The following is a 24,903-nucleotide window of genomic DNA, read 5'->3' on the forward strand; positions in this document are numbered from 1 at the left end:
AAAAAGGAACATCAAAAGAATGTTAGAATTCAATAGCTGCTTGTCTGAAAAGAGCTACTTTCATCAAAGAATGACAGAAAGCCTGTGAAATATTAGTTGTTGTTTTAGAGTTTAATTCAAGATTTTACTCAATTTTTAAGTTACTTTAGGTTAGGTTGTTCTATTTTTTTGCTATATTATATACGTACAATTTTTTCATACCTACAATATAAAAAATCGGATGCGTATAAAATGTGTTTTATTTATGGTATCAGTCGGCAGTCCTTCACTTTTACCATGAAAAGCAAAATTAAAGGTTTAATATTAATTGGAAAAAAATTGTGCGTTTCAAATTTCACCTGCAGTGATGACTTCACCAACAACCCAATGGGTTAATTCCATCACACACGACTACCAAATACTGGGATAGAATTTTTGTAGTCGTACAACCACATTATCTTTCCAGTATTTCTAATAGGCTGTTGGAAATAATCTAACAGGTAAGGTATACTGGAATATCTATTTAGGATCCTATATCCTCACAATCGGATATACTAACGACGTCTCAACTAGCATAACTGGATATCCTTAGGATGTTCTAACAAACATCATGTTCCATCGTATATCCTTGAGACGTCCCTTAGCTGAAACTGTATATCCGTAGGATATACCCTATGTCCTGTCAAACTTCCAGAGGAAGTTTTACGGACGTCGTTGTGCTATCGAAACATAGAGCTTCCTTCAAGGTCATGAAAGCTCTGTAAACAATTGCATTTTTACACCGTCCTCAGGTGCCCTGTCTGCGTCATCAGCGGACATGCAAATACGCTCTCGGTTGGGGTAAAAAAAAGCCCGCCTCGTAAATCTCGCGAAACCTCGAAGCAAAATACCAAACTGGTATTTCCTAGACGCCCGTATAAGGAATGGTACACCCGCAGTGTGTTGATAACACAGAACGATACAGGTAGTACCGTCGACTACTTTCTTGCAACAAAACAGTATTATTTATCGTTCGGAATTGGGTCCTGCTTTATCTCGACGGTGGAAAATGGCGCGGCAACAGGCACAGTACCGTTGCCCGCCATTGCAGCCCGATACCGGACTAATTAAACGAGAACATTTGAACAAAAGCCCGCTAGGAAGTACTGATACCTCGCATCTCAGTTGAAAAATCTCACAGGATAGGTGAAAAAACTTCTTGATGTAAAGTGATATATTATCCTGACCACAAAGGACATTTATCAAGCTGCTTCTTGCCCCGAAGGGACGCATTGCGGACCACTATGGCACTTTTGCAAAATCGACGTAATTTTATTGCGGAAGCATCCTGTAAAGTGACTTTCACGTATAGCCGAACTTCAAAGTCACGGCAAACTTTGTTAAATACGAAAAATGCCAAACAATGACGATTTCCAATGATCTTTATTCAAATATCTCGCGCACCCTGTACGATTGACGAAACCTGAAACTATCTATATTATCCCATGATTTGTAACTTTTCATTTCTGCTGTTAATGATTTACCAACGAAAGTGACAAATTTTCATTACCTTTTTGCTTTTTTTTTACCCCGCACAGCGTTATTAATTATATTTTGACAAACACCTGCAGGGTTAATTTTGCAAAATTGAAAAAAAAGTGTAAACAAAAAAGTTTAAAGATTTTTGCTCTGTCATCAGAAAAAGCAGACGATCGCGCGCTGCCAAAATGACGGCGATATCATTTATTTTAAATGGAATGCCCTATATATATTATCAGCTTATATCGTAGATCCCATTTTTCTGATTTCAAAAACATATAGCTTATTGACATTGCATTTTGGGGGTTTTTGAGATTTTCCAGTTTAAAAATAATAATCATTCGATTTCTGGACAATAGCAATATTGCTTAAAAATGGTCAAGTCTGCCTTGATAGCAACCATATTATCTATGTTTGCAATTATTTTAACAATTTTGACAACTGATCTAAATCTAAAGATCTACAGCACAAGTTAAACAACTTAAGATATTTCAAACGGGTTATACTGATGAACGTATCTAAAATAATATTTTGCCATGCCCCAAAATCCGTTTTTTGGTTATTTCAACCCCTAATCCCCAGGTTGCTTTATGCAAATATAAACGTATCCATGTTTCCACAAAATCGACACAATCGCTACACATACACCTGAACGTATCCAAAAAAAATGTTTTGTGTTTCCCCAAAATCCATTTTTTCAACCCCTAATCCCCAACTTGCTTTATTCAAATTTTGATGAAATATCCCTTTTGTGACTCTATGTTAGCAGTATCGACACATCGCTGCACATCGACCGGAACGTATCTAAAAAATATATTTTCTGTTTCCCCAAAATCCGTCTTTCGCTTATTTTAACCCCTAATCTCCAAGTGGCTTTATTCAAATTTTGATGAAATATCAATTTTGTGTTTATGCGTTAGGGGTATCAGCGCAATCGCTGCACACAAACCGGAACATATCTAAAAAACTTATTTTGTGTTTCCCCAAAACCCGTTTTGTGCTTATTTCAACCCCTAATCCCCAGGTCGATTTATTCAAATTTTGATGAAATATCCCTTTTGTGATTAGCCGTTAGTGGTATCAGCGCAATCGCTGTACGTAGACCGGAACATATCTAAAAAAATATTTTCTGTTTCCCCAAAATCCGTTTTTTGGTTATTTCAACCTTTAATCCCCAAATCGCTGCACTAGGAGTATTTCAAAGTTAAATACCTCCGAATTTGTTGAACTTTCTTCATCACAAAGTGATGACGAAAGGAGTTTGTTTACGTCGAACAGATTTCAGCGGCAAGATTATTAGAGGAAAGAAGAAATGCTTCAACTAAATGAAGAAAAGAAGGTAGGCAATTGGGAAGACTAGAAAATAGTCCAAGAAGTAAGTAAAAGTTAAAAGGTAAGTTTCGTCGCTTGTAGCCAAAATTTCTGGATTCCTCCTGCGTCAATTTTTACTGAATCGAACTTTGAAGGTTTCGCCATCCTATTGGCTTCTCAGAGCTTGACTGAAACTGGCTTGCATTTTACTCTGTACCAATTTTAGCTCCGCCCCCGAGGGGGGCGGAGCTAAAATTGTTGGGTTTTTTATGAATTTCTATAAACTCTCGTATTTTTCGTTGGTAGAAGAACAATTTTAGGTCCAGTTTCGTGATTGTGTTCGGCAACTGCTGATGAGTTTATTTGTCTTAAGGTTCTTTCATGTTCTTTGCGCTTAGTTGAAATTTTTTGTCCGGCCTCTCCAATATATTCTTTGCCGCATATGCATGGAATGCTGTAAGCCCGTAGCAACTCAAATGGAATTTTGTCTTTGACGGATCGAAGATGTTGGGAGATTTTTGGGCAAGTGGTAAATCCGGTTGCGACGTTACATTTCTTTAGAATTGACAGTGACAAGTGTAGGATTATTATTATTAGGAAATTATTAGAGAGAAGAGCAGAGGTAAGGTGTTTTAATGACTGAGATAGTTTTACAGTTCTGTAAACAAGAGACTTGATAACTTATGATTTTTGTTTCGGATGGTGATGTGACAATGCAGTAAGGTATAGGTCTGTGTGTAGGTTTTCTGTAAACACAGTGACCCAATGTTGGGTCTGATTTTCTATTGATAAGAATATATAAGAATGGGAGGTTGTTATTAGTTTCTGTTTTAATGATAAACGTTTGTTAGAGTGTATAGAGTTTAAATGTCTAAGAAAATCTACTAGATAGACCAAATAACAAAAGTATCATCGATGTAGCATTTCCATCATTTTAATTTTAGATGTTAGAGAACCCATAGCTGTTCCCAACGCTTGTTTAAAAATTTGACAGTTATAAGAAAATCATGTTCCAGATAAGCCTTTTTCAATTAAGGTGAGAAGGTTTGGTTCCAGATTTTCGGATTTTAAAATATCCGAAATGATGGTGAAAGTTTCAGGAATAGGAACTTTAGTAAAGTCGAAACGTCGAAACTAACCAGAATATCTTGTGCATTTAATGGAATGCTTTTTATTTGTTCAATGAAGTGAAATAAATTAAGTACGAAACTGCCAGTTCTGCCTGTAACACTTGTTATTTCGGTAGATAGATTCTTAGGACGGTCTTGGAATGGTTACGGGTAAGGGTCTGCTGCGGTTTTGGAGTAATAAGCAGTAGGCAAAGTTAATCACGGGATCGGTTGTAAAAGCACTACAGTTCTGGCCGAAGTATAACTGGTGCCCTCTCTACCGGCAAAACCAATAACCACATGACGTGGTCGGTTATAAAAGCACTGTAGTTTCGGCCCAAGTCTACCTTAAAATTTATATTATAATATATTAACTTGCTATGATTTCGTATAAGTAACTGGGTTAGGAGATTGGTTCATCGTACTTTGAAAAGAAATAAGAAATCAACAGGATTACTTAGAGAAGAAACTGACACCTTGAAACAGATGATAAGAAAAATCCACAGATCAAAAAAAATCAAATGCTCGTCCTTCAAACAAAGTACTTATTGCTCAAAGGTCAAAAATCGGGAGGATTTTTTAGTTTTGAATTTTCCGGAGTTATTCGCCCGCACCCCATCAAAACGCCTTTGAGTACTTCAAAAACTTATATTTTTCCGAAACAACAACTGTCTAATAGAAAAAATAAATTAACCGCCCAATTTTTGTTCGCGTCGTTGATTTCCGTTTTCCACGTCGTAAATTTCCCCCTCAAGATACTTATGAACGTAACAAACTACCCCTACTATATCACAAACGTCAGCATATCGATCCTATGTACACCTCGCGCCGCCTACACGTAAACTTCACCCCTCTTGGGAGGGTTGCCCATGTTCTGCGACACCGTCGACACCTTCCTCATCTTGGGGCCGTCCCCCGGGTGTCCCCCGCCCAACGAAGACAGAGAATTGGGCGCGGAAGCGCTGGACGATAGTCTATCCGCGACTTCCTGCTTCGGGGGTACTGGAGGAGAGGAACGCTTCGTCCTAGGCGAGCTGGAGGGCATTGGTGGTGCCGACGCTATCGACGCGGTCGCGGTCGACGTATTGGAGGTGATGGAGTCCTTGGAGGCGTGGGAGAAGTCGCTGTTTACCTCGCGCTCATCTTCGGCCCCCTGGAGTTCGGTGATTGTCGGAGCCGTTGCCTTCGACGTGTCGAAAGCCTGAACGAAAAGGGGATTTTCGGATTGGAAGGACCTCGCGACGAGAGGACTGTTGTGCACCGAAGTGATACCCAGGGACGTTAATTGGGATACCGTCATGGGTACTGTGACGGGTGCGCCCAGTACCGGACCCACACCGGGAGATAAAACCGCCTGTGCTAGGGCCGTGGTGCCTGGCTGGTTCGCGTGGAGGGTGTTGTTAACGGAGCCGGTGCCGTCGAGTTCTTGGATGGGGGAGAGCAAGACCTAGAGGACCGAGCGATTCTCAGGGTGGGTTGTCGAAACCATCCGCGTGGCATACCTGCAAGATAGGCGCGTCGTTCGGAGAGTAGCCGTGGTTGGGAGGCAACTGCGACATGAGGGTGAGCCCCGTGGCCATCTGCTGGCTGACGGTGTTGGCCACGCTGGCCGCCAGGCGGCTCTCCCTGTCCACCACCTCTTTGGTGACGTCGGGGGTGGGGATGCGCGGCCGATGTTTCACTTGCAACGCGGCCGCACCGTTCAGTTTAGCATCTGAAACGCGTCGGTTGACAGAGATCAGCATACTCACACTAAGAACACCAGAATAGTGTAATGCCACTTATTTTATAAAGAGGCATTGTTTAGTGTACCCCATTTTATTGTTGTTGCGCCACTAATTCCTCTAAAAATAAAAATTATTCCTACAATCTTAATTTGTTGATTTTATCAAATGCGATGCACGATTTTCGCTTAAAAAAAATTAGAACCTCTTCTCCTCACGGCCCCAACAATGTCGTTAATATGCGAGCATTATCATTGCTATTTCGTACTTTAGTAATTGTTTATCTGTGTGAGGCGTTCTTTGGAAATTGAACTTAGATGGCTTTTACTTGATAAAAATCCATTTATCAAAATAAATAAGAACTAAAACTTCAGATTTTCACGAAATTATATATTTTTACATGACAATTGTTTCGACAACACCGTGTAATTTTCTGTTGAAAGTGGCGTATTAAGAAATCTATGTATAAAAGAGTGAAATGCCGCCATTTTGTATGTATAAGGGTGATTTGAGCTGTTATTAATGACTGTGTCTGTGTGTGAAGGTTTATGATAAACGGAAAAATCTCATTTGTTTTTCGTTTTCGTAATAGTGAAGTTTAAAAAAAATAATAGAGTTATCCTGTTCAATCTCGATAGTGAATTTTATACGATAATGTAATGAGTTAATGTAATTTAAAAAGAATTCATTTGTCTGTCCGTTCCGACAAAGCAAGCAAAGACATCATCCACATGTCTATACCACCATAGAAAACTTTTACTTAAAGTACGTTCTAGTATGATATTTTCCAAATTATCCAAAACAATCTCGGCTAACAAAGGACTAAGTGGGTTTCCCGTAATTAAAGCTTCTTCATTAATTCGGTATGGTAGTGCGCCTGAAGCTAGGCGATGAAACCAAGAACGTTCTCCTAATAGACGAACATTTTAAAATTACTTTTGAAGAAGGTGGAGTGAAACGGGTACTTTGAGGGAAAATAATCATTTCATCAGAGTGTAAGAATTGCAGAAATTGAAGAAACAAATGTAGATTCTGTTAATGAAAATCCCGAACTTAGTAATAGAGGAATTTAAAATAATCTGAACATTTCGCACAATTATCAATTTTTGTCGATGGTTTTTATTTGACCTAGAAATACTATGAACAGATGAAGCTAACTTTATAACTATTTTGACCGATCCACTGATTTTCTGCCACGCCACTGATTTTCTTCTGTGCCGTCATATTAACGAGGTTTTTATTTCGGATTGAAAAAAATCAAGAAACCAAATTTCTGAAGAAATGAATGGCGATTGTAAAAATAATTTTTATTTAAGGAGAAATCAGTGGCGTACCATCAATGTCCGACTAAATAGACTGTCTCTTGATACATAATAAATTTGTCTCAAATTTCATTAAAATGTTCAAAGTGGTTTTACAGATAGTAAAAAAATATATTTTATTTTTGAAAAATTTACCACCATGTATCTCAAAAAAGTATCGTAGTTTGTACTTGATAAGGGGAAAAAAATGAAGACAAACAACAACATCGTTTACATCACAATCAATCGAGTTTTTTCTTGACAGTTTGAACGTATACGTGGAACCTCAATGGAGGGCAACTCGACCTTGAACCAGTGCCTGCGAAAAACTTGTTTTCACTGACTGGCAATTACGACGATTATGATTTTGTTAATGAGTCTCGCTTTAAACGGATTCGATAAACGGTTAGAGACAAACGCAGGATGTACGGCGAATTTTAAAACGAATTTGTCTACGGGCGTTGTAAATATGCGGTAATAAGTAACTTTTTACGTTAAAATTTCGATCGGTAAACGACAAACACTATCAATTTTCTGACACATAAGCATGCATCTTTTTTTTATGGAACACCCTGTATATATACGTGTTTAATAGAATATCATATTACGATTACAATGATGTAAACAAACTTTATATTTTAATCCAACCCTTATATAATTTCATAGAGTGCCCTGACTGACAGATAGAAATATGTTTATGTTTGACGTATTAGTAAACAACGTTGATGGTTCAATTTTTGTCCAAGTCATTGTTGTTAAAATGGTTTTTCGCGAATTTAGCATTCGCAAAAGTAGTGATATATTTCAAGTATACTTTCTGAATAATAAAAGTACAACGCAAATTTGCAAAAAACGGTAACGTATGAAATGATTCAGGAATCATAATGTTTTAAATAAAGAAAATAAGGCAAATATATTCGGATTCTATGAAGCACATCTAGTTTCCAGGGGTACCAATCAATTAATGTATGGTGTCGTGTCATAGATCGGTCCGATATTAATAGAGCAAAAGTTAACTGAAGATCATTATTTGCAACTCTTAGAGCACCAAATTGAACAATATATAGAAGATTTAAAGTCTGTTATTATATATAAGAAAGTGCCTAACCTAATACGAATTAAAGAAAGACCCGGGCAAGCTGTAAGAATGAAATATGGCCGAACAGGCCCGTACTTTGCTTAGAATTTACTTATTTGGGGTTTTGTTAGGAAAGATACTAAGCAATATTTATTTATTTATGTATGTATTTATGTTTAAATCTAAAATAAAATTACAAATTATTTTTATTACCTACTTAAATTACTTAAAATTATTCACATATTATATCAGTATCAGTATCGCTATCATCACCTGTTCTAATTATTATTTGTTCTATATTATTTGCAATATGGATATACGATTGTTCTGCTTTTCCTATCTGTTTAACAGAATTTGCCCAACTTTGTGGAGGGATCCAGAGAAGAATCTTTAATATTTTCCGCAGACAGAGAAAGTCCATTTGGAATCCAACCATCTTTAGAGCCAGCATGCAAAATAGTTATTCTTTTACCTCTTGTTGATGGTGCGTTTGTTTTACACTTATCAGTTGTCAGCATCGCTTCTTTTTTTCCTCGCTGAAATGGGATTATTCACAATTTTCCATACAGTTGATGTTGGAATTTTCGTCAATGTGGCCGTTTCTTCTAAAGATGCTTGCTTGCTGGCACCACGTTCAATGACAATCAAATAAACATTGTTTACAACATTTGGGCGAGAGCATATCCTGAGATACACTAGACTCGCACATATTTTGCAAAATTCGCACACGATTCAACACACGCTGTATTACACACGAAATAAGAATGATTACTAATAAACTTAAACTAAGTAGTATACCAAACCAAAGAATATTAAACACAGGTAGGTATAAAATTATTTTCTATTACGGACCAAAATTTTACCTGAATTTAAATTCCGAAACTTTAAGTAATAATCTTGTTGCATTGTATGTTAATGACCACCCTTGGATAATCCCATTAAAAAGCAATTGGTCACTTTCTTATATTTATGAACAGACCATACCCCTAAATGTATCGCAGGGGTTGAATAGAGAACGGCGGAACTATGAATTGGCCAGCCAAAAGCCCCGATTTAACTTTAATAGATTTTTTCTTTTGCGCAAAGGATTTCAGAGGCAATCAATCAGTTAAGAGACAATCAGGAAAATCGCGTTCACATACAGCATTTTTTTTTGTTATTTATTTAGTTTGACATATTTTTACTTTAGTATGTCTTGTAATTTATATTGTTTTTGTTCTACTTTAATTTGTAAATAATTATTGTTGTTGCAGTCAGTCAAGTCACTTTTTGTAATTATACAAAAATCTCCTATTTTTGACGATTTGTCAAAAACCAGTGCACTACAATATCAAGTGTTTTACGTCATTGTAATCGTAATAACATTATATTAAACACATATAAAAGATACAGGGTGTTCCATTTTAAAAAATATGGCCACTAACCCAACATATTGTTTTTTTGTTTACCTCGATATCTCTAAAAACAAAAAAGTTACAGCCAATTAAAATGTTAAGATAAATTGAACGCGCGGTACAGATCTCCGTATTTACTTTTCAGTTTTACATTTTTACATTTAATGTTTTAAAAATAATTTTTAACGTTTACGCCACTGTCGAGCTTTCCTAAGGTTCGGCGTCGGGACAACAACGCGAACTTTGATATCGGAAAAAAAATGCTGAGGCGACGTTCTAATGGCGATTAATAGCCAAACGTGTTGGTCTGTTTAAGCGATTTTTTATCTACGCTTCGACGCGTCATCATTCAACCGAACTGCAGTTTAACAACAAGCAAAATACAAAACGCTTTGGAAAATTCCCAGTCGCGTGACGTGACTCAACCTCGCGGAAGAAGAAATTTGAGAAAAAAAAATCCAGCAAATACCGGAAATTGAGTTCTAGTTTCTCAAACGAACGCCAGAGCGCGTATCTTGTATTTTATCACTTATCACGTAATACGTATTGCATTTTTAAATGTCGAACATGAAAAAATGGCAGGGCTTTTCTTCTTTTCTCAGTTTCTCAGTTTCAGTCAAGCTCTGAAGAAGCCAACAGGATGATTGGCGAAGGGTCAGCAATTTCGACTCAGCAAAAACCGACGCAGGAGGAATCCGGAAATTTTGTAAGAAGTATTACAGTCGCCTGTGGAAGTATCTTTGAAAAATATATATCTATATACATATATATTTTTTAAATATTCACAAAATTTTAGATCACAATCTATGATCGCCCCCAATTTTTTTACTGAATCGACAACGGAAAGTTTAATACTATCTAAAGTTATATATGAGGAACTACAGAGAATGTGTACTAGGTTATGTGGCAGCAGCAACGAATACGGGATAAACATTAACGCCGACAAAACCAAATTTATGATAGTCAGTAGGAAAAAACCAATGTATACAGATGCCACAATTCAGATAGAAAACCGAAATATAGAACGAGTAACACAGTTCAAATACTTAGGATGTTGGCTGCATGCAGGATGGAACTCGGAAAAAGAGATTAGGTGCAGAACAGAGATGGCACGTGCGGCATTCATGAGATATGAAAAAATCCTTAGAAATCGAGACCTGCACCTGTCTCTTCGAGTCCGATATGCAAAATGCCATGTTTGGTCGGTACTTTTGTACGGAGTGGAGGCATGGACTGTGAATGCAAAAATGATCAACAGAGTGGAAGCCTTCGAAATGTGGACCTACCGACGTCTTCTGAGAGTCCCGTGGACGGACAGAGTAACTAACGACGAAGTACTAAGAAGAGTTCATAAGAACAGAGAACTACTTACAGCCGTAAAACGCAGGAAAACGGCCTACCTCGGACACATTTTTAGACATGATAGGTATCAGCTGTTACAACTCATATTAGAGGGTAAAATAGATGGCAAGAGAGGAATAGGAAGGAAACAGATGTCATCGGCAAGGAACATTAGACAATGGACAGGTCTAAAAACAATTGGGGAACTTGTCAACGCGGCAAGAGATAGAGACCAATTTCAGCGTGTGGTCGCCAACATCCATTAAGTGGATAGGCAGCGTGATGATGATGAAAGTTATATTAATATCTTGTTTAAGTAGCTGAACTTTATTTTTATTTCCAAATATCATTAAATGCGATTTTGATGGGTTTAGTTTTAAATTATGGGCACGAGAAAATTCACTAATCCTGTGAAGATCCTGATTTATAAATACATCTGCATCTATGCTACTATTAAAATCAAAACAGCAATACAATTGAGTGTCGTCGGCATGTGCCTGAACTTTTCAAAAATTTAAGGATTTTAAAATGTCAGAAGTGTAAATCAAAAAAAATAATAATAATAACGGCCCCAAAATGGAACCATGCAGCGCCCCCGAGAAACTTGCAATTTCTTTCGAACATCTGCTTTCACTGTATATTTTCTGATATCGATTTGAAAAATACGATTTAACCAGCTCGCGTGAATCAGAGGAAAAACCATAGAGAATCAGCTTGGAAATCAATAGGTCATGGTTCACCGTATCACGTATTAAGGCACTCGTTAGTTTTTTGTCAGTGGCTTGGACAACAATATCAACAATGACACTTATAAGAGCATTCGCAGTACTTAACTTTCGTTTAAAACCGCACTGACATTCTGGTGTTCTATTATCCATTATATAGGTACACATTTTATTATAAAGAACTTTTTCGTATAGTTTTGATAGAGCCGGTAATATACTTATAATTCTTACGTCATTAAAACTTGTCGGGCCATTATTTTAAGCTTATGGTTTTCCAAAAAGCTGGAAAATAGTTTACTTCTATGGAAAAATTAATAACGTGAGTGACATACTTATCAATGTAAGGAAGCATAAATCTAGAGATTTCGTCAACCCCAGTAGCATTTGTTTTAATTTAATGAATATATTTATGAACATCAGGAAGATTTGTTAATTCAAAAGAAAAGTGTAGAGGATTATTAAAACAATTGTGTTGATAATATTGCATTTTATCATTACAGTTTTTTTTTCTAGCAAATGCGAAAAGAACATATTAATTACTTCAGGGTATTTGGAATAGTGTCTTTTTTTGAGTAAAAAAAAAAAAAAAAACTCTTTAGAGCCTGCCAAGTTTATTTGGAGCTATTAAAATTGCGCAGTGATCTAGATATCTAGATCTCTTTTCTCTTCTTATTGTAGACAATGTAAAATTCCTTGGATTTTTATATATTCCTAGTTCTTTTAAATCTTTGTAAAGCTGAATCTCTCTGCTTCATAAATATTTTAACATTTTCCGTCAACCGGGAGCCTTTGGTTTACTTTATAAGTGATTTTTTAATTTAAATAATGCTAACAGTAAATTATTAAGTATTGTAATTTTCTCATCAATATTGTGCGGTAAGTTGCACATATCATGTTGAAAATTGTTTATTTATTATTATTATTAAATCCACAACTATTTGAGCCAGAAACTGAGGTTGTGAGCTGACATCTGCAGGTTTGATGACGTTTTTTAACAATACTAGCCGGAAAAGCCACTTTCCACAGAACTCTGGATACTTACTGGTTTTCAACTTTTGATTCCTGCCACTGCGCCTGCCCACGAGTCGGTCGTAGATGGACATTTTCTGGACGGGCACTTGAATTTGCCCGTTCTCCGGATTCGCGTACACAGAGTTGCCCCTTTGTCTGTTGAAAAGTCCGCCCGACGAATAAGCAGTCGAAGCGGACCTAATAGAACCCATTCCGGTCCTGGATATCTGCCTCGTAAACCAGTTGTTGCTTTTGCGGCGCTCCACGATGGGCGTGTCCACGCTCTCCTGCGTGGCAAAAGAAATTCTCTCCGTTTATTTTCGATGGATAGAAAACTCGAAATTTTGGCGGATTTTCCAAAAATATACAGACCGCTTTCATTGAAATTTCTCATTAATCGACAAAGTTTTTGCATTATGACCATAATATTTGATTTGATTAGATAGGTCCTTAAAACTGTTTTCCAATATGCAGGGTGTTAAAAAAGTACGCTACCAAACTTTAACTTGAATGATTTTGAGACAAAAATTTTATATAAACGTAGGACCAAAAATGCATATTTTTCAAGATACAGGGTGTTCAAATTTTCAAAAAAAATAGTTTTTCCTTTTATATCTTTTATATCACTGTCGATACTTTTATCAAATTTGGCGTACATCTTTTAATTATTGAAGTTTGTTGCATGTTTCGTACGACGCACTGTTTTTGCTTAAAAAAAATAAATAAATACAAAAAATTAACTACTAACAGGAAGATATTTATTATTAAATAACTGTAAACAAAAGATTACAAGCAATACACTCCCAGAAAAAATAAATTAGAGCAATTGTTGGAAATGACCTCCCCCGACTTCGATACATGCGTTTGTACGCCTTATTAGGGACTGGCGAACCCTTTTTGAAATACCAGGGCTGTTCCTAATAACTATACAATCCGATTTCTTAGTTATTCCTCGTTTTGGACTGGTGTTTTTAAGTGTCCCCAGCGAAAGAAATCTATTGGATTTAAATCAGGTGACCTGGGTGGCCAAAAATGTGGCAGAGCACGCCCAATCCAGCGATCAGGATAATTTTCATCTAAATACTGACGTGCTATTAAACTGAAGTGCGCTGGAGCTCCGTCATGCATAAACCGCATAGAACCTCTTTGCTCTAGCGGGACATCCTCACCAGTAAATCTGCCAGGCAGAAAATAAGACCCGATAAGGAAATCCCCTATAACTCCAATCCAAAAATTTACCGAAAATTGCTCTTGAAAAAGATTTTCAATTACGGCGTGAGGATTATTATGGTCCCACAAATGATTCTTATGGAAGTTTATTATTGGGCTACGGGAAAAACATGCCTCGTCGGTAAACAGCACTTATGATAAAAACTTTGGATTTTGCTGTGTGCAAATCAACACAAAGCCACTTTTAGCGGAAAATCCCTGACTCGTTGCATATGATAAAAGTAAGTTGTTGATCTTTTATAATTTCTTCAATAGCATTTATGACATCTTGCTCTATCTAAACCGTTCTTACTATTCTTGGTGTTTCTATAAGAGCAGACCTCTTAAAACTACCCGTTTCACCAAGTCTGTAGTAAATATTAACAAAAAGGTGTCTGTTAGGTAGCGGACACGTGCCAGATTTCAAATAAAGCGGACTTTATATAAAAATTAAGTTTTTTTATGTTTTTAAGCAAAAACCGTGTCGTACGAAAGCAAGTTCGTTCACCAAATTTGCTCCAAATTGAGTGCGCATTTTAAAAATTATTTTTCTTTTGAGAAAAAGCTGTTGGTGCAATTTTTTTCTTTAAAAATGTTCAGTCGAAATCCCGTAAGGTCGCCACTAAAATAAAAAAATAAAAGTAAAGCTTTTTTGTCAAAAACGGCCTCACAATAATTAAAAGATCTTCACCAAATTTAATAAAAATATCGAAAATGATACAAAAGTAATAAACGGAAAAACAATTGTTTAGAAAAATTTAACGCTTTGAAAAATATGCATTTTTGGATCTACCCAGACCAAGAAGCGTGGAGGCTGGATTAAAACTAATTGGGGGAATTGGAGAATATGGAAGGATCGACCCATGGGAAAGCAAACAAAAAGATTGCTGATTATTCAAAGAAACTTCCACTTCCACCGCGTTGACTAAAACACCAGACAGACTTTCCGCTCATCAAAATGGCCTTGAAATATTTCCATTCCATTTTGTCACAACCTGTACACAAAATTCGATCCATCAGAGGATTTCGAATGTTTTATTGCGAATCACAATGCAGCGACGAGTACGGATCTAATCGCTTTTCAATTGCCCCCGGGATTTACCCAACCCATATGTCGACGAAATTCGATTTTGACGAGCTACGTGACCTTGTCCAAAGCACAGTACGCCGAAACGTAGTGCGAAGAAATAAAGCCCAACTTAACATAAACCTAAATTCATGTAATAATACGAATATTATCTATTATACCATTTTTTATCATATTCATGACTCATTTTTTATTAAAATCAATTATCTTTGACTTACAGAAGGTCTGTTTCCTAAATTGTTCAATGAAATCTCTATAGAACACGTTCAAAACGAAAAAATAAAATAAAATAAAAACAATTTTAAATCAGAAATGAAAAGATGGATTCGGCAAACAGGTTGACATAATTGAAAATATATATTTTGTGGAAAAAAAATGTTTTAATTTATATGCTGTTGTTCTTATTTATATTTATAACCAATGATAGAGATCCTTAATGTTAAAGTCATTAAGGGCTTTTAGAAAAACATCTTAGAAATAATATTAGAAAAAAGATAAGAGTCGATAACGAAAATAAAATAATAAATCAATGAGAAATTAAAATTTTAAGAATTACAGGTAAGCTTTCTTTGTTTTCAATGTCAAATTAATGATAATAATTGTTTGTTTTAACATTTTATATTATATTTTATGTAGAAATGTTTGTAAACAATTGTTGGCTTCATTTCGCAAAATTTACATTTACTTATTTTTGTAAATGCACCTTGAATGTGACGTGTGAATTTTAAAATTATTTTTCGTATTTTTTTACTTATTTTGTGTAAATTATAAACGTATTCGTGTAAACGGAGAAATTACGTAGACGACTTTGACCTTAACCTAATTTTATGTAATAATAGCTCTGTTATTAAAGATAGCTAAAACAAGAGTAGGAACTGTGGGGATTGAAAATGAATATGGATAATACCGAATATTTATGTAACGATAAGAAACAAAATAAGAACGGTCGAATTGGACTTTATTAGAAGATATCTACAAGTCATAAGAACACACAAATTCCGAAGAAGAAGAAGAAGAAGAATAGCTCTATTATATATTATACCCGTTTTTATCAGACATTTTGGACATCGTTGAAGCGGAATCTATTGAATATCCAGGTATAACTCTGGGTCTGCATTTAAACCGCAAGATACCAGAACAGTTCGTAGCTCAATATCCCGAATTTAAACGTTTCCATGAAATATTTGGGTATAACTCTGGATCGCCATTTAAGATGGGATCTTATTCTTATTCGAAAAAAAAATCTTTGCTCCAGTGACGTATTTTCTAAGGAATTGTCTTCGATCTACAGACGTGGTATTTATTAAGTGACACCTCGGAGGCAGTAAGACAAGTTAAAACCGAAAAAAAAAACTAATTTTAAATCAGAATTGTTTCTATTTACATGGAAAAGCCCTGGCCAAAGATAAACAGATGTGATACCGCACCTAAACTTTTTTCACATTGTTGCCTTCTTGGCGATATTCTGACACGTCCTGTATACATATGGAGCGCAGAAATTTTGGGAAATCCCGGTTTAGAAAGTTGTTTTTCCGGCTAGACTTACGTAATCGGCGTACATATCGTCCACGATGCTCTTCTTAAAATGATGGTGAGGTACCAAATTCGCGTAGACAGCTTCCACGGGTTTGACCTTGTAAGTGTCGGCGGAGCCTTTGGGCTCCTCTTTCCTGTAGTGCTCGGAAGCGACCGTGTAAGGAATTTCCTTGGGTACGACGTCGTCCCAGTACTGATCCTTGAGCAGCTCCGGGTGTTCCTCGTGCATTTCGTCGACGATAATATAGGCCGCCTAGACAATTCAACGGAAAACATACGGTAGGCGTTATCTAATGTTTGCCTGATGGAACTGTTTTGCCTATATTTAATCGATATTTAATAATTACATATATCTTCATTTATACAAGGTTCGCGAACTTTTATACATGTAGATATTATTGGCAACACCGCCGCACTTCAGGACGATACAAGTATATTTAGGTATGTTTTAGAGCATTTTCCAGTAAAAAAAAACGACATTACACGAAAAATTTGCTTTTGATAACAGTAGATTGCACTTACGCTGAGGTCTAACACAATGTGATGTGATGAAAATCCATTAAACAAAATAAATAAGAGCAAAAAGTTCAGATTTTCACGAAATTTTATATATTCACATGACAATTGTTTCGACAACACCGTGTCTTTATCAAATGTAATATTTACAAACTACCTGTTACTGTATATATCGAAAAATGACAACAAAACCTTAATGTTGTGAGAATTTAAGTTGAGGTATTTAAATCTAATCGATCGTTGAGCAATACATTTGTTAATCTCCATGGCTTCTAATAAATTTAAATTTCTGCTTCTTGTGGCTGTAGGTAAAATATCAAAATTGTCGTCAAAAATGTGTTTTTCTGTGTTTAAGTGTGTAGCATAATTAGAATCTAGACTATTGTTTTTAAACGCTTTTTAATGTTCGTTAATGCGTTTCTTGAAGAATCTACCTGTTTGTCCAATATAAATAAATTTTAGGACAAGATCGGCATTTCAACCTGTAGACACCTGATTTTTGAGATTTTGGACACTTCATTTTATTGTTTTCCTTTTGTGTTGTTAGTTCTGAAAGCTATTTTTAAACCACATTTTGACAAATGTTTTGAAACTTTTTCACTGCCTTCTCCTATGTGCGTAATTGTTTTAAATTGTTCGTGTTCCGTATTAAGTTTCGGATAAATAGAATTTACTGTTGTCTGAATTTTTTTTTTATTTATAATGTTTTCGATAATGGACGGGTATTAAGTTCTTTGTTGAAATTTTCTGTTGAGAGTGGCGTATTAAGAAGTCTGTATATAAAAGAGTGAAACGTAGCCATTTTGTGTGTATAAGGGTAGATCCTTCAAAAAACGCATTAACGAACATAAAAGAGCGTTTAAAAATAATAGTCTAGATTCTTATTATGCTACACACTTAAACACAGAAAAACACATTTTGTTCTTGGAGCTTTATTCTTTTTCTCTTTTATTTGAAATTGGTGGTAACCAATTTTGTATTGTAATTTATTTTCTGCCATTAATTGCACTAATTGCTAACCTTTTTCTTTTAGTTCATAAATTTAGCAATAGACGATCTTAAACTATGCCAAAACTTTGTATATCAAAAAATTCAGTTGTTTTTTCCCTTGCCTCCTTGTCAGTTGTCTAATATTATTTATCGTCGCACAAACGGAAAGGAAAAAAATCCAAATCTATATCGTTTGAACCTTGCGTCATTCAATTTTCAATTCTATTCTCCAGGCGACAGAAGCAAAATCTGTTGAAACCCTTTGCTTGTCTGTTAAAACAACCATCGCATGGTCGCATCCCGTTCCTGGTTCCCCATTTGGTAGAAATATGGAGAATTGAAAATGAGCGAGGTACCATTCGATCACTGAGTAAGTTATTAGCTACAAATGCCGATTCGTTTTTCCCACAATGGAGGCAGAAAGCGAAAACACGGCGGTAGCGATGCGGAACCCATTACGCGACCGGATACATTGAACTGTTTATTTTTCTGCGCTCACCTTTATATGCCTGTCGATCAGCCAGTTCAGTTCGATGTCGTCGTCGTCCTCGCCGAAAGGGTTGATCAGGACCTCAGCCACTTTCAGCCACCCCGTATAGAAACAAAACTAAACCGCAAAAGTCACAGAATTATAAGACAGAAATAAAAATAAATTAATAGCAACTGGGCCTCAGTTCTACTAGTCTGGTGATGGGCATTATCGAATAATTCGATAGACAAATCGATACTAAAAACTATTCACTGCGAATTGAGTGTTAAGTTGTTTCGTTACTTAGTGAATTATATACTCAAATTAAACAATGTCAACATAAAGTTTTCGAATAATGATTTAATTATTTTCCCGAAAACGGAATTGAAAATAAATCGAAACGACTATTTTTAAAAAACCATAAAAAATATGCGATTCATAGTTGTTCTAATAAATACATATTTGACAAAAAATATAATACAAATCTTTTTTGCCAATTACAGGCACACCCAGTACATTGCTAAAGGCAGAGTAAATAGTTTTCACGAAAGTAATTTTTTCTATGCTATGCTAGGCGGTACGCCGTAATTGTCAATGACGTCATCGCTCCTAGATTGAGTGCGACTGTCACATAAACTTTTTCAAATATCTCGAGAAGAGTGTGTGATAGATGAAAACCGTAAATACATACAATTGTAGGTCTTGGTGCGGCCTACAGAACTGTATAAAATTTTTCAGGGTCGTAGGTTTTTGTCGATAACAAAAAAATGCCTGAAATAGGAGGTTTGGCGTCTTCTCGTTCAAGAATTTTGCCGATCGTGTGAACAGTTTTGGAGAAAATAGTTTTTTCTGGAAGATAAGATAACCCAAAAACAATTTTCTTGAAACTTGATTGAGTCCAACTTCTACAGTTAAGACGTGGGTATGAACTGCAAATTTCCTGTCAAATCTAAAGTTGATAGCTGAAAATTTAAGGCACCCACTATATTTTATATTCTAGCACAAAATATCTCAAACATCGGAATACTTTAAGTAGCAAAGTTTAGCTGCATATATTACACATTTTCCAAAAAGTACCAAGGTTTTTTCCGGAATTTCGGGCGTCCTTTGGTCAAATAATTTTTTCGATGAAAACCTAATTTTCAGTTTTTTTAAACTCTCCCAAGTCGCAAGTTTGTGGTTCTCATAAACATGAAATTAATAGACGAATTTATTAGATAGCAAGATCATCTGAATTATTCGAGGGTCTAAGTCTTTCGATAGTGCTTATCCCTAAATCTGGCAGCTGAGAGGTAAATTATTATACTACGACCAAAAATATAGTGCATTTATTGCTTTGACGTTTTAAGTATTTTACAGTACCTTGACCGCAGCCTTCGAAGGACCATGGTAAAAGCCATCCCGACAGATGTTTATTCTGCATTATATTTGTAAAAACTTGAAATTTTTATTTGAATCGTTAATGGATCGTTTTAAATTTGATTGAGCATTTATGCATCAGGTGATATGTGTCGTTCTTAAGAGTTTAATCTAAATTGCACTACATTCCTATATATTGTGGAGGTATTGGACTGTGATCATTCCAGCAAGTACGTATTTATCTACCTGATTGTCGAACTTGGACCCTGCGAAGTTGTTTTCACTGGATAGATCAAAGAGTAATGGTAAGTAACTGTACCCTATTTATCTTACAGGTAAGTCTGAAAATAATCATATTTGTCTTGTGTTCTTGTCGGTTAGATTAACGGCCAGACTGTTAATAACCTTCGCTATGCTGATGATTCAGTCATAGTAACCGACAGCCAAGAAGCGCTAAGTTGACTAATAGATAGAATAAACACTGAAGGAGAACGACTGGGACTGAAGAAGAAGGTAATGGTTGTTAGCAGAACACGAAACATGCAATTAAATATAAGAGTAAAAAACGAGAACATCCAAAAGGTCACCAAGTTCAGATATTTCGGTAGTTGGATTACTGAAGATCTAGATCCAGATTTAGAGATACGTGGCAGGATCGAGCAAGCCAGAACAACATTCTTTAATATGAGAACCTGCAATTGAATAATTTTGTATATTAATAATGATACTATGTAGAAATTTAATGAAATAGAACATAATAAATTGTTACTTTGGACTAATTTCTTTATGTACACGTTTCAAGAATTGCTCGGCGAAAAGACTGAAAACATACTTATAACCCATTTGATGGTGTAGGTAGACAAATTGCTAGGACGGTCCTGGAATTGTTAGTTAAGGGTCTGCTCGGCAGGGGTGGCGGTTTTGAAGTAATAATCCATAGGCAAAATTAATCACGGGGTCTGTTGTAAAAACACTATATTTCTGGTCCAAGTATAATACTCTATACGCAATACGCGTACCTGCAAGGCAGTGAAAAACGGAAAAAACACGTCCGGTCCTTCGAGTTTGTTCTGCAAAGCGACATCTGTCGCGTACGGGACGAACTGCCTCCCCAACAGCGCCGCCATGAAGTAAACGTAGAGCGCCAGAGATACCACCTGCGAAAGTCGCTATTGTTACGTCATGCGTAGGTGGTAATCGAGCAGAACTCGCCTGGGTGTACACGAGAGGAACGCTAACGGTGTCGTAGCCGATCAGCGATCCCAATCGTCTCCTGATGTCGGACAATTCCGTCAGCATCGTCTGAACAATATGATCGCTCGTGGTCAGCCCTTCTTTGCGCGCCCTATTGATCAGATTCGTCGCCCATACCAACGGCATCCAGTACTTTGACATCGGCGTTTTGCTGTCCATCAACTCGAATATCTTCTTCTCGCTGTCCATCATGAGACCTGGAAATCGTTCGAGTGATTTTGCCGAGGCCGCGTATACGTGACGCTATTTGACCGCACCTCGTACGAATCGAAATTTTTAAGGCGCCGCCTTTTATTAAGTAACTTTGTAGCCGGCAGAAGGTACAAGTAGGAAGACAAAAGAAGAAGCAAATGAAAGAAAAGAATACTAGAAAATCTTTGTGACCAAGCAATTTTGTCACTATTATACCATTGACTTTTGTTAAGAGAGAATTTTTTTTGGCATATATTGAATATCGCGAAATAGGCAAGAGACGAGTACTAACAGTCCAGAGAGGCTTTACGTTCTCAGAACTAGACATCTGAGTATTTCACTGCCGAATGAAGGGTTTGGCATCGTAAAATGCTGGATTCCTTGCAACGACTGGATCACCAACGAAGAAGTTCTCCACAGACTCGGATATAGATTACTACCGGTCCAGAGAGGGTAAATGTGGTTGACAACCTTGCTGCGATGGACACTTGAATAAGAAGGTGATCTTATGGAATGGAAGTAATATATCTCATTAAATACATGTTTTAGAAAAACAATGCGAAATACGAAAGTTATAGATAAAACTAATAAAAACAATTTAACATTATGCGAAAACCTAAACTTTTATTTATTAAATAAAACCGAATGTTTCACATTTACAGACATTTTTTCGTAAAAAAAAAATTAATTTTATAATATATAATTTTGTCTTGAAGTTCGAATCGTTGATATATTATATTTCCATTAATCAATTTCAATTTTATTAAGTATTTCCTATACCTGAAATTCAGAACCCACAACAAAACTATGCCAAATTTTGAAGAGCTAAGAAAAATAAAAATATTTTTTTATTTTGTGAAAAAAAAAATTCCTCTCTTGTCATAATTTTGCCTTTCTAAAAGTCCAAAATATTATCAAACCATAATGTTTTCAGATAACCTCTTTTATGCAAATTAAAGAAATGAATAAAGTAAAACTTAATTAAACAGTTCTTTTTTATTTCGCAGTTTTGTTCTTAATTTTTTAGTGCTTTTTTTCTGTATAATATGCATAGCTTTAACTATTGTATTGGATGATTGATTGGATTGATTCTTCAAGCTTGTGATAATGAAATGAGTTCAGTTTTAGTGCTTTTAGACTTTTCGAAGGCATTCGATACAATTAGTCACGAGCTAGTAGTGGCTTTTAATGCAGAAACTTCTAATCTACTCAAACCATACTTAATTTGTAGATTTCTATCAAATTTTTCAAATGATAAATACTCATAGAAGGTAGAAATTCGAACCGGTGTTCCTCAGGGATCAATTTTAGGCCCGCTGTTTTCCTCATTGATACTTCTAATATTTTGTAAGATTCAAGCTATTACGGATGACACACAAATTTATTGTAGTTTCAGTAAATTATGCGTTATTGTGTTTTGGGAATGATAAGAACTTTCTCAAGAACAAATGAAATATAGCGATCACCGACTCAAAATTAAATTTTAAAGATCGTGCCAAGAATCTGGGAGTGATCCTAGACAGCAAATTAGATTCAAAAAGCACGTAAATCCTTGCCTCCATTAATGTTAAAATTATTCGAGAGAGGAGCAGAGGTAAGGTGTTTTAATTCTAGTTCAGTGACTCGAGATTGATAACCGATGATTTTTCGGCCGGATGGTGATGTGACCAAGCATTAAGGTATCGGTCTGTGAGCGTAGGTATTCTGTAATCAAAATGACCCAATTTTAGGTCTGGTTTTATATTGATAAGAATGTCTAGGAATGGGAGATTGTTATTAGTTTCTATTTCAAAACGTATGTTAGGGATTTCTGACCATGAAACCAAATAACAAAATTACCATCGACGTAGCGTTTCCATAATTTTGGTTTTAGATGGAAGGTGTTTATGCCTCTCATTTAGCTCGGCCCCCCTCAAACCATATATAACCAGGTACAGAATAAAATGCGAGCCAGTTTCAGGATGATTGGAGAAACGTCAGCAAGTTCGATTCAACAAAAACCGACGCACGAGGAATCCAGAACTTTTGTTGCAAGTATTACGGTAGTGTTGAAAAATTGTCATTAAACTGTATGTCTCCGGCTCAGTAGAGTAGCCAAAAGCTTGACTCCCGCCAAACTTGGCCAAGTAAATGAAACTATTTCTTTGTAATAACTTTGTCCTATCGCATTGTTTTTCACGAAAATTAATATCATTTTGACGCAGCCTGTAATTTTGACGAAAAAATGGCTATAGATCGGAAGAGGGATGCCATAATGTACAGGGTGTTTAATGTGAAAATTATTAGTTTTATTTCCGCATGTTAGAGACTAATTTCTAATTGTTTCTATTAGTCTCTGCTATAACTTTTGTGTTTAACATTTTCCTCAAAAACAAATAATAAATCAGATACGTTACTTTGACACGCTATTCCGACACGCTGTATAACAGGGATAAGAAAATGACGTTTTTAATGAACTTGATCAGCCGTAGTTAATACTCCATTGAAAGGATTATTCCGGGGGAACTTTACGGATTTTAGGATTCGTGAATCCTAAGAGTCGAGAACATTCAGCAACAAAAAAGCGTGAGGCGCGTTTTCCTCCCTTTTATGCCGGCATTCTTTTTATAGTTTCCGGTTTAATTCTGGCATTTGGAAAAAAAATCAACGTCCAATTGTTGGAATTACGAAAGTCTCCGTCCAAAACACATTTTTATTCCACCGATAGTAAATTTTGGATTTTATGTCGTGTTTACGAAATTCGCTGCTTTCGGTGCGAATTTTTTCGTAAAAATCGTTTCGCACACGTAGAAAACGCAAAAGCCTGTGCGCAATCGTTCTCGCCTTGACAAACGTCGGTCGAAACGTTTTAGAAAGCATTGCTAATACCGGGCGACGGGCAAAAAGCAGATCGGAACAAAAAAACACCCGACGATGGCGACTCAGCTGTTTTCCTTGACATTTGCCAATTTTTTTAAAGCCCCCATAATACTATTTCCATATAAAGTATCGTCTCAAATCGTAAAAACAGATGGAATATTCAACTACAATCAAAATTTAGATAGAATCCAAACACTAATTTTCCATAACGGAAAATCGACATTGCGTACCTTTTGCATATTCATATTGTGTTTTATTCTTTATTGGTTTGTCGGAGTAATAAAGCTTTTTTTACACTAAAATTAAATGAAAACTTTTAAAAAACATCCAAAACCATTCGTAAGATTATTAAACTTTTAGAAAAATTTAATACTTTGTGCGAATTATTGTTATCAACAAAATTAAGTGCTTATTGAACATTGACATGATTCCATATAATACATTTGACTGTTTAGAAGAAAAAGTAAAATTTTTCTGTTTGACTGTAAAAACTAAGTTTAGAAATTGCACGAGAAGTAGGCCATATTTTTTAAAGCGTTGTGTTGATTTGTGAATGTTCACTTCCTGATGAACTTGTTAATGTATCAAGAAAACAAGTTGAAGACATGCCTGGACCTAGTCGTGGCAGCCCCTTTGAATCTTCCAATGAAGATTCAAGTAAAACTAAAAAACGAAGAGATAAATATTGTATAGCCATCATAGAGATTGCCTTCAAAGTAAACATAATTTAAGGAACTTTAAAAATCAAATTTTACCTTTCAAATTAGAAGTAATATTAGAAAAAACTTTTCATGGCTAATCACAATTTTTAAATATTCACTCTGAAATAACAGTAAAACACTTTTGTGAGGATCCACTTTGTTCTGTAGATCGTTAAATTTCTGTTTTCTGATTTTTACAATATTTGACAGCTGTCTTAGTAATATTCTGCAATTAAATTC

At 35.8% G+C, this 24,903-nt stretch overlaps 1 protein-coding gene across 2 annotated transcripts in view; it reads right to left on the reverse strand.

Annotated features, from left to right (window-relative positions):
* Window positions 1–4,551: 4,551 nt before the first annotated feature.
* LOC132698737 (bestrophin-4) overlaps window positions 4,552–24,903 on the reverse strand; it is a 53,948-nt gene continuing 33,596 nt past the window's right edge. The window contains exons 5-11 of one of the 2 annotated variants that reach the window (XM_060664962.1): window positions 20,870–21,108; window positions 20,677–20,814; window positions 18,329–18,436; window positions 16,334–16,576; window positions 12,523–12,778; window positions 5,420–5,631; window positions 4,552–5,118 (exon numbers count right to left, since the gene is read on the reverse strand). In XM_060664962.1, coding sequence (XP_060520945.1) covers window positions 4,750–5,118; window positions 5,420–5,631; window positions 12,523–12,778; window positions 16,334–16,576; window positions 18,329–18,436; window positions 20,677–20,814; window positions 20,870–21,108 — 1,565 coding nt within the window. In that variant the 3' untranslated portion in view covers window positions 4,552–4,749. Of the gene's footprint in view, window positions 5,365–5,419; window positions 5,632–12,522; window positions 12,779–16,333; window positions 16,577–18,328; window positions 18,437–20,676; window positions 20,815–20,869; window positions 21,109–24,903 lie in introns of both variants that reach the window. The other variant, XM_060664961.1, reaches the window with a different exon arrangement.

The sequence above is a fragment of the Cylas formicarius genome, unplaced genomic scaffold (assembly GCF_029955315.1).
Source record: "Cylas formicarius isolate icCylForm1 unplaced genomic scaffold, icCylForm1.1 PGA_scaffold_2__14_contigs__length_35257938, whole genome shotgun sequence".
Taxonomy (NCBI): Eukaryota; Metazoa; Arthropoda; class Insecta; order Coleoptera; family Brentidae; genus Cylas; species Cylas formicarius.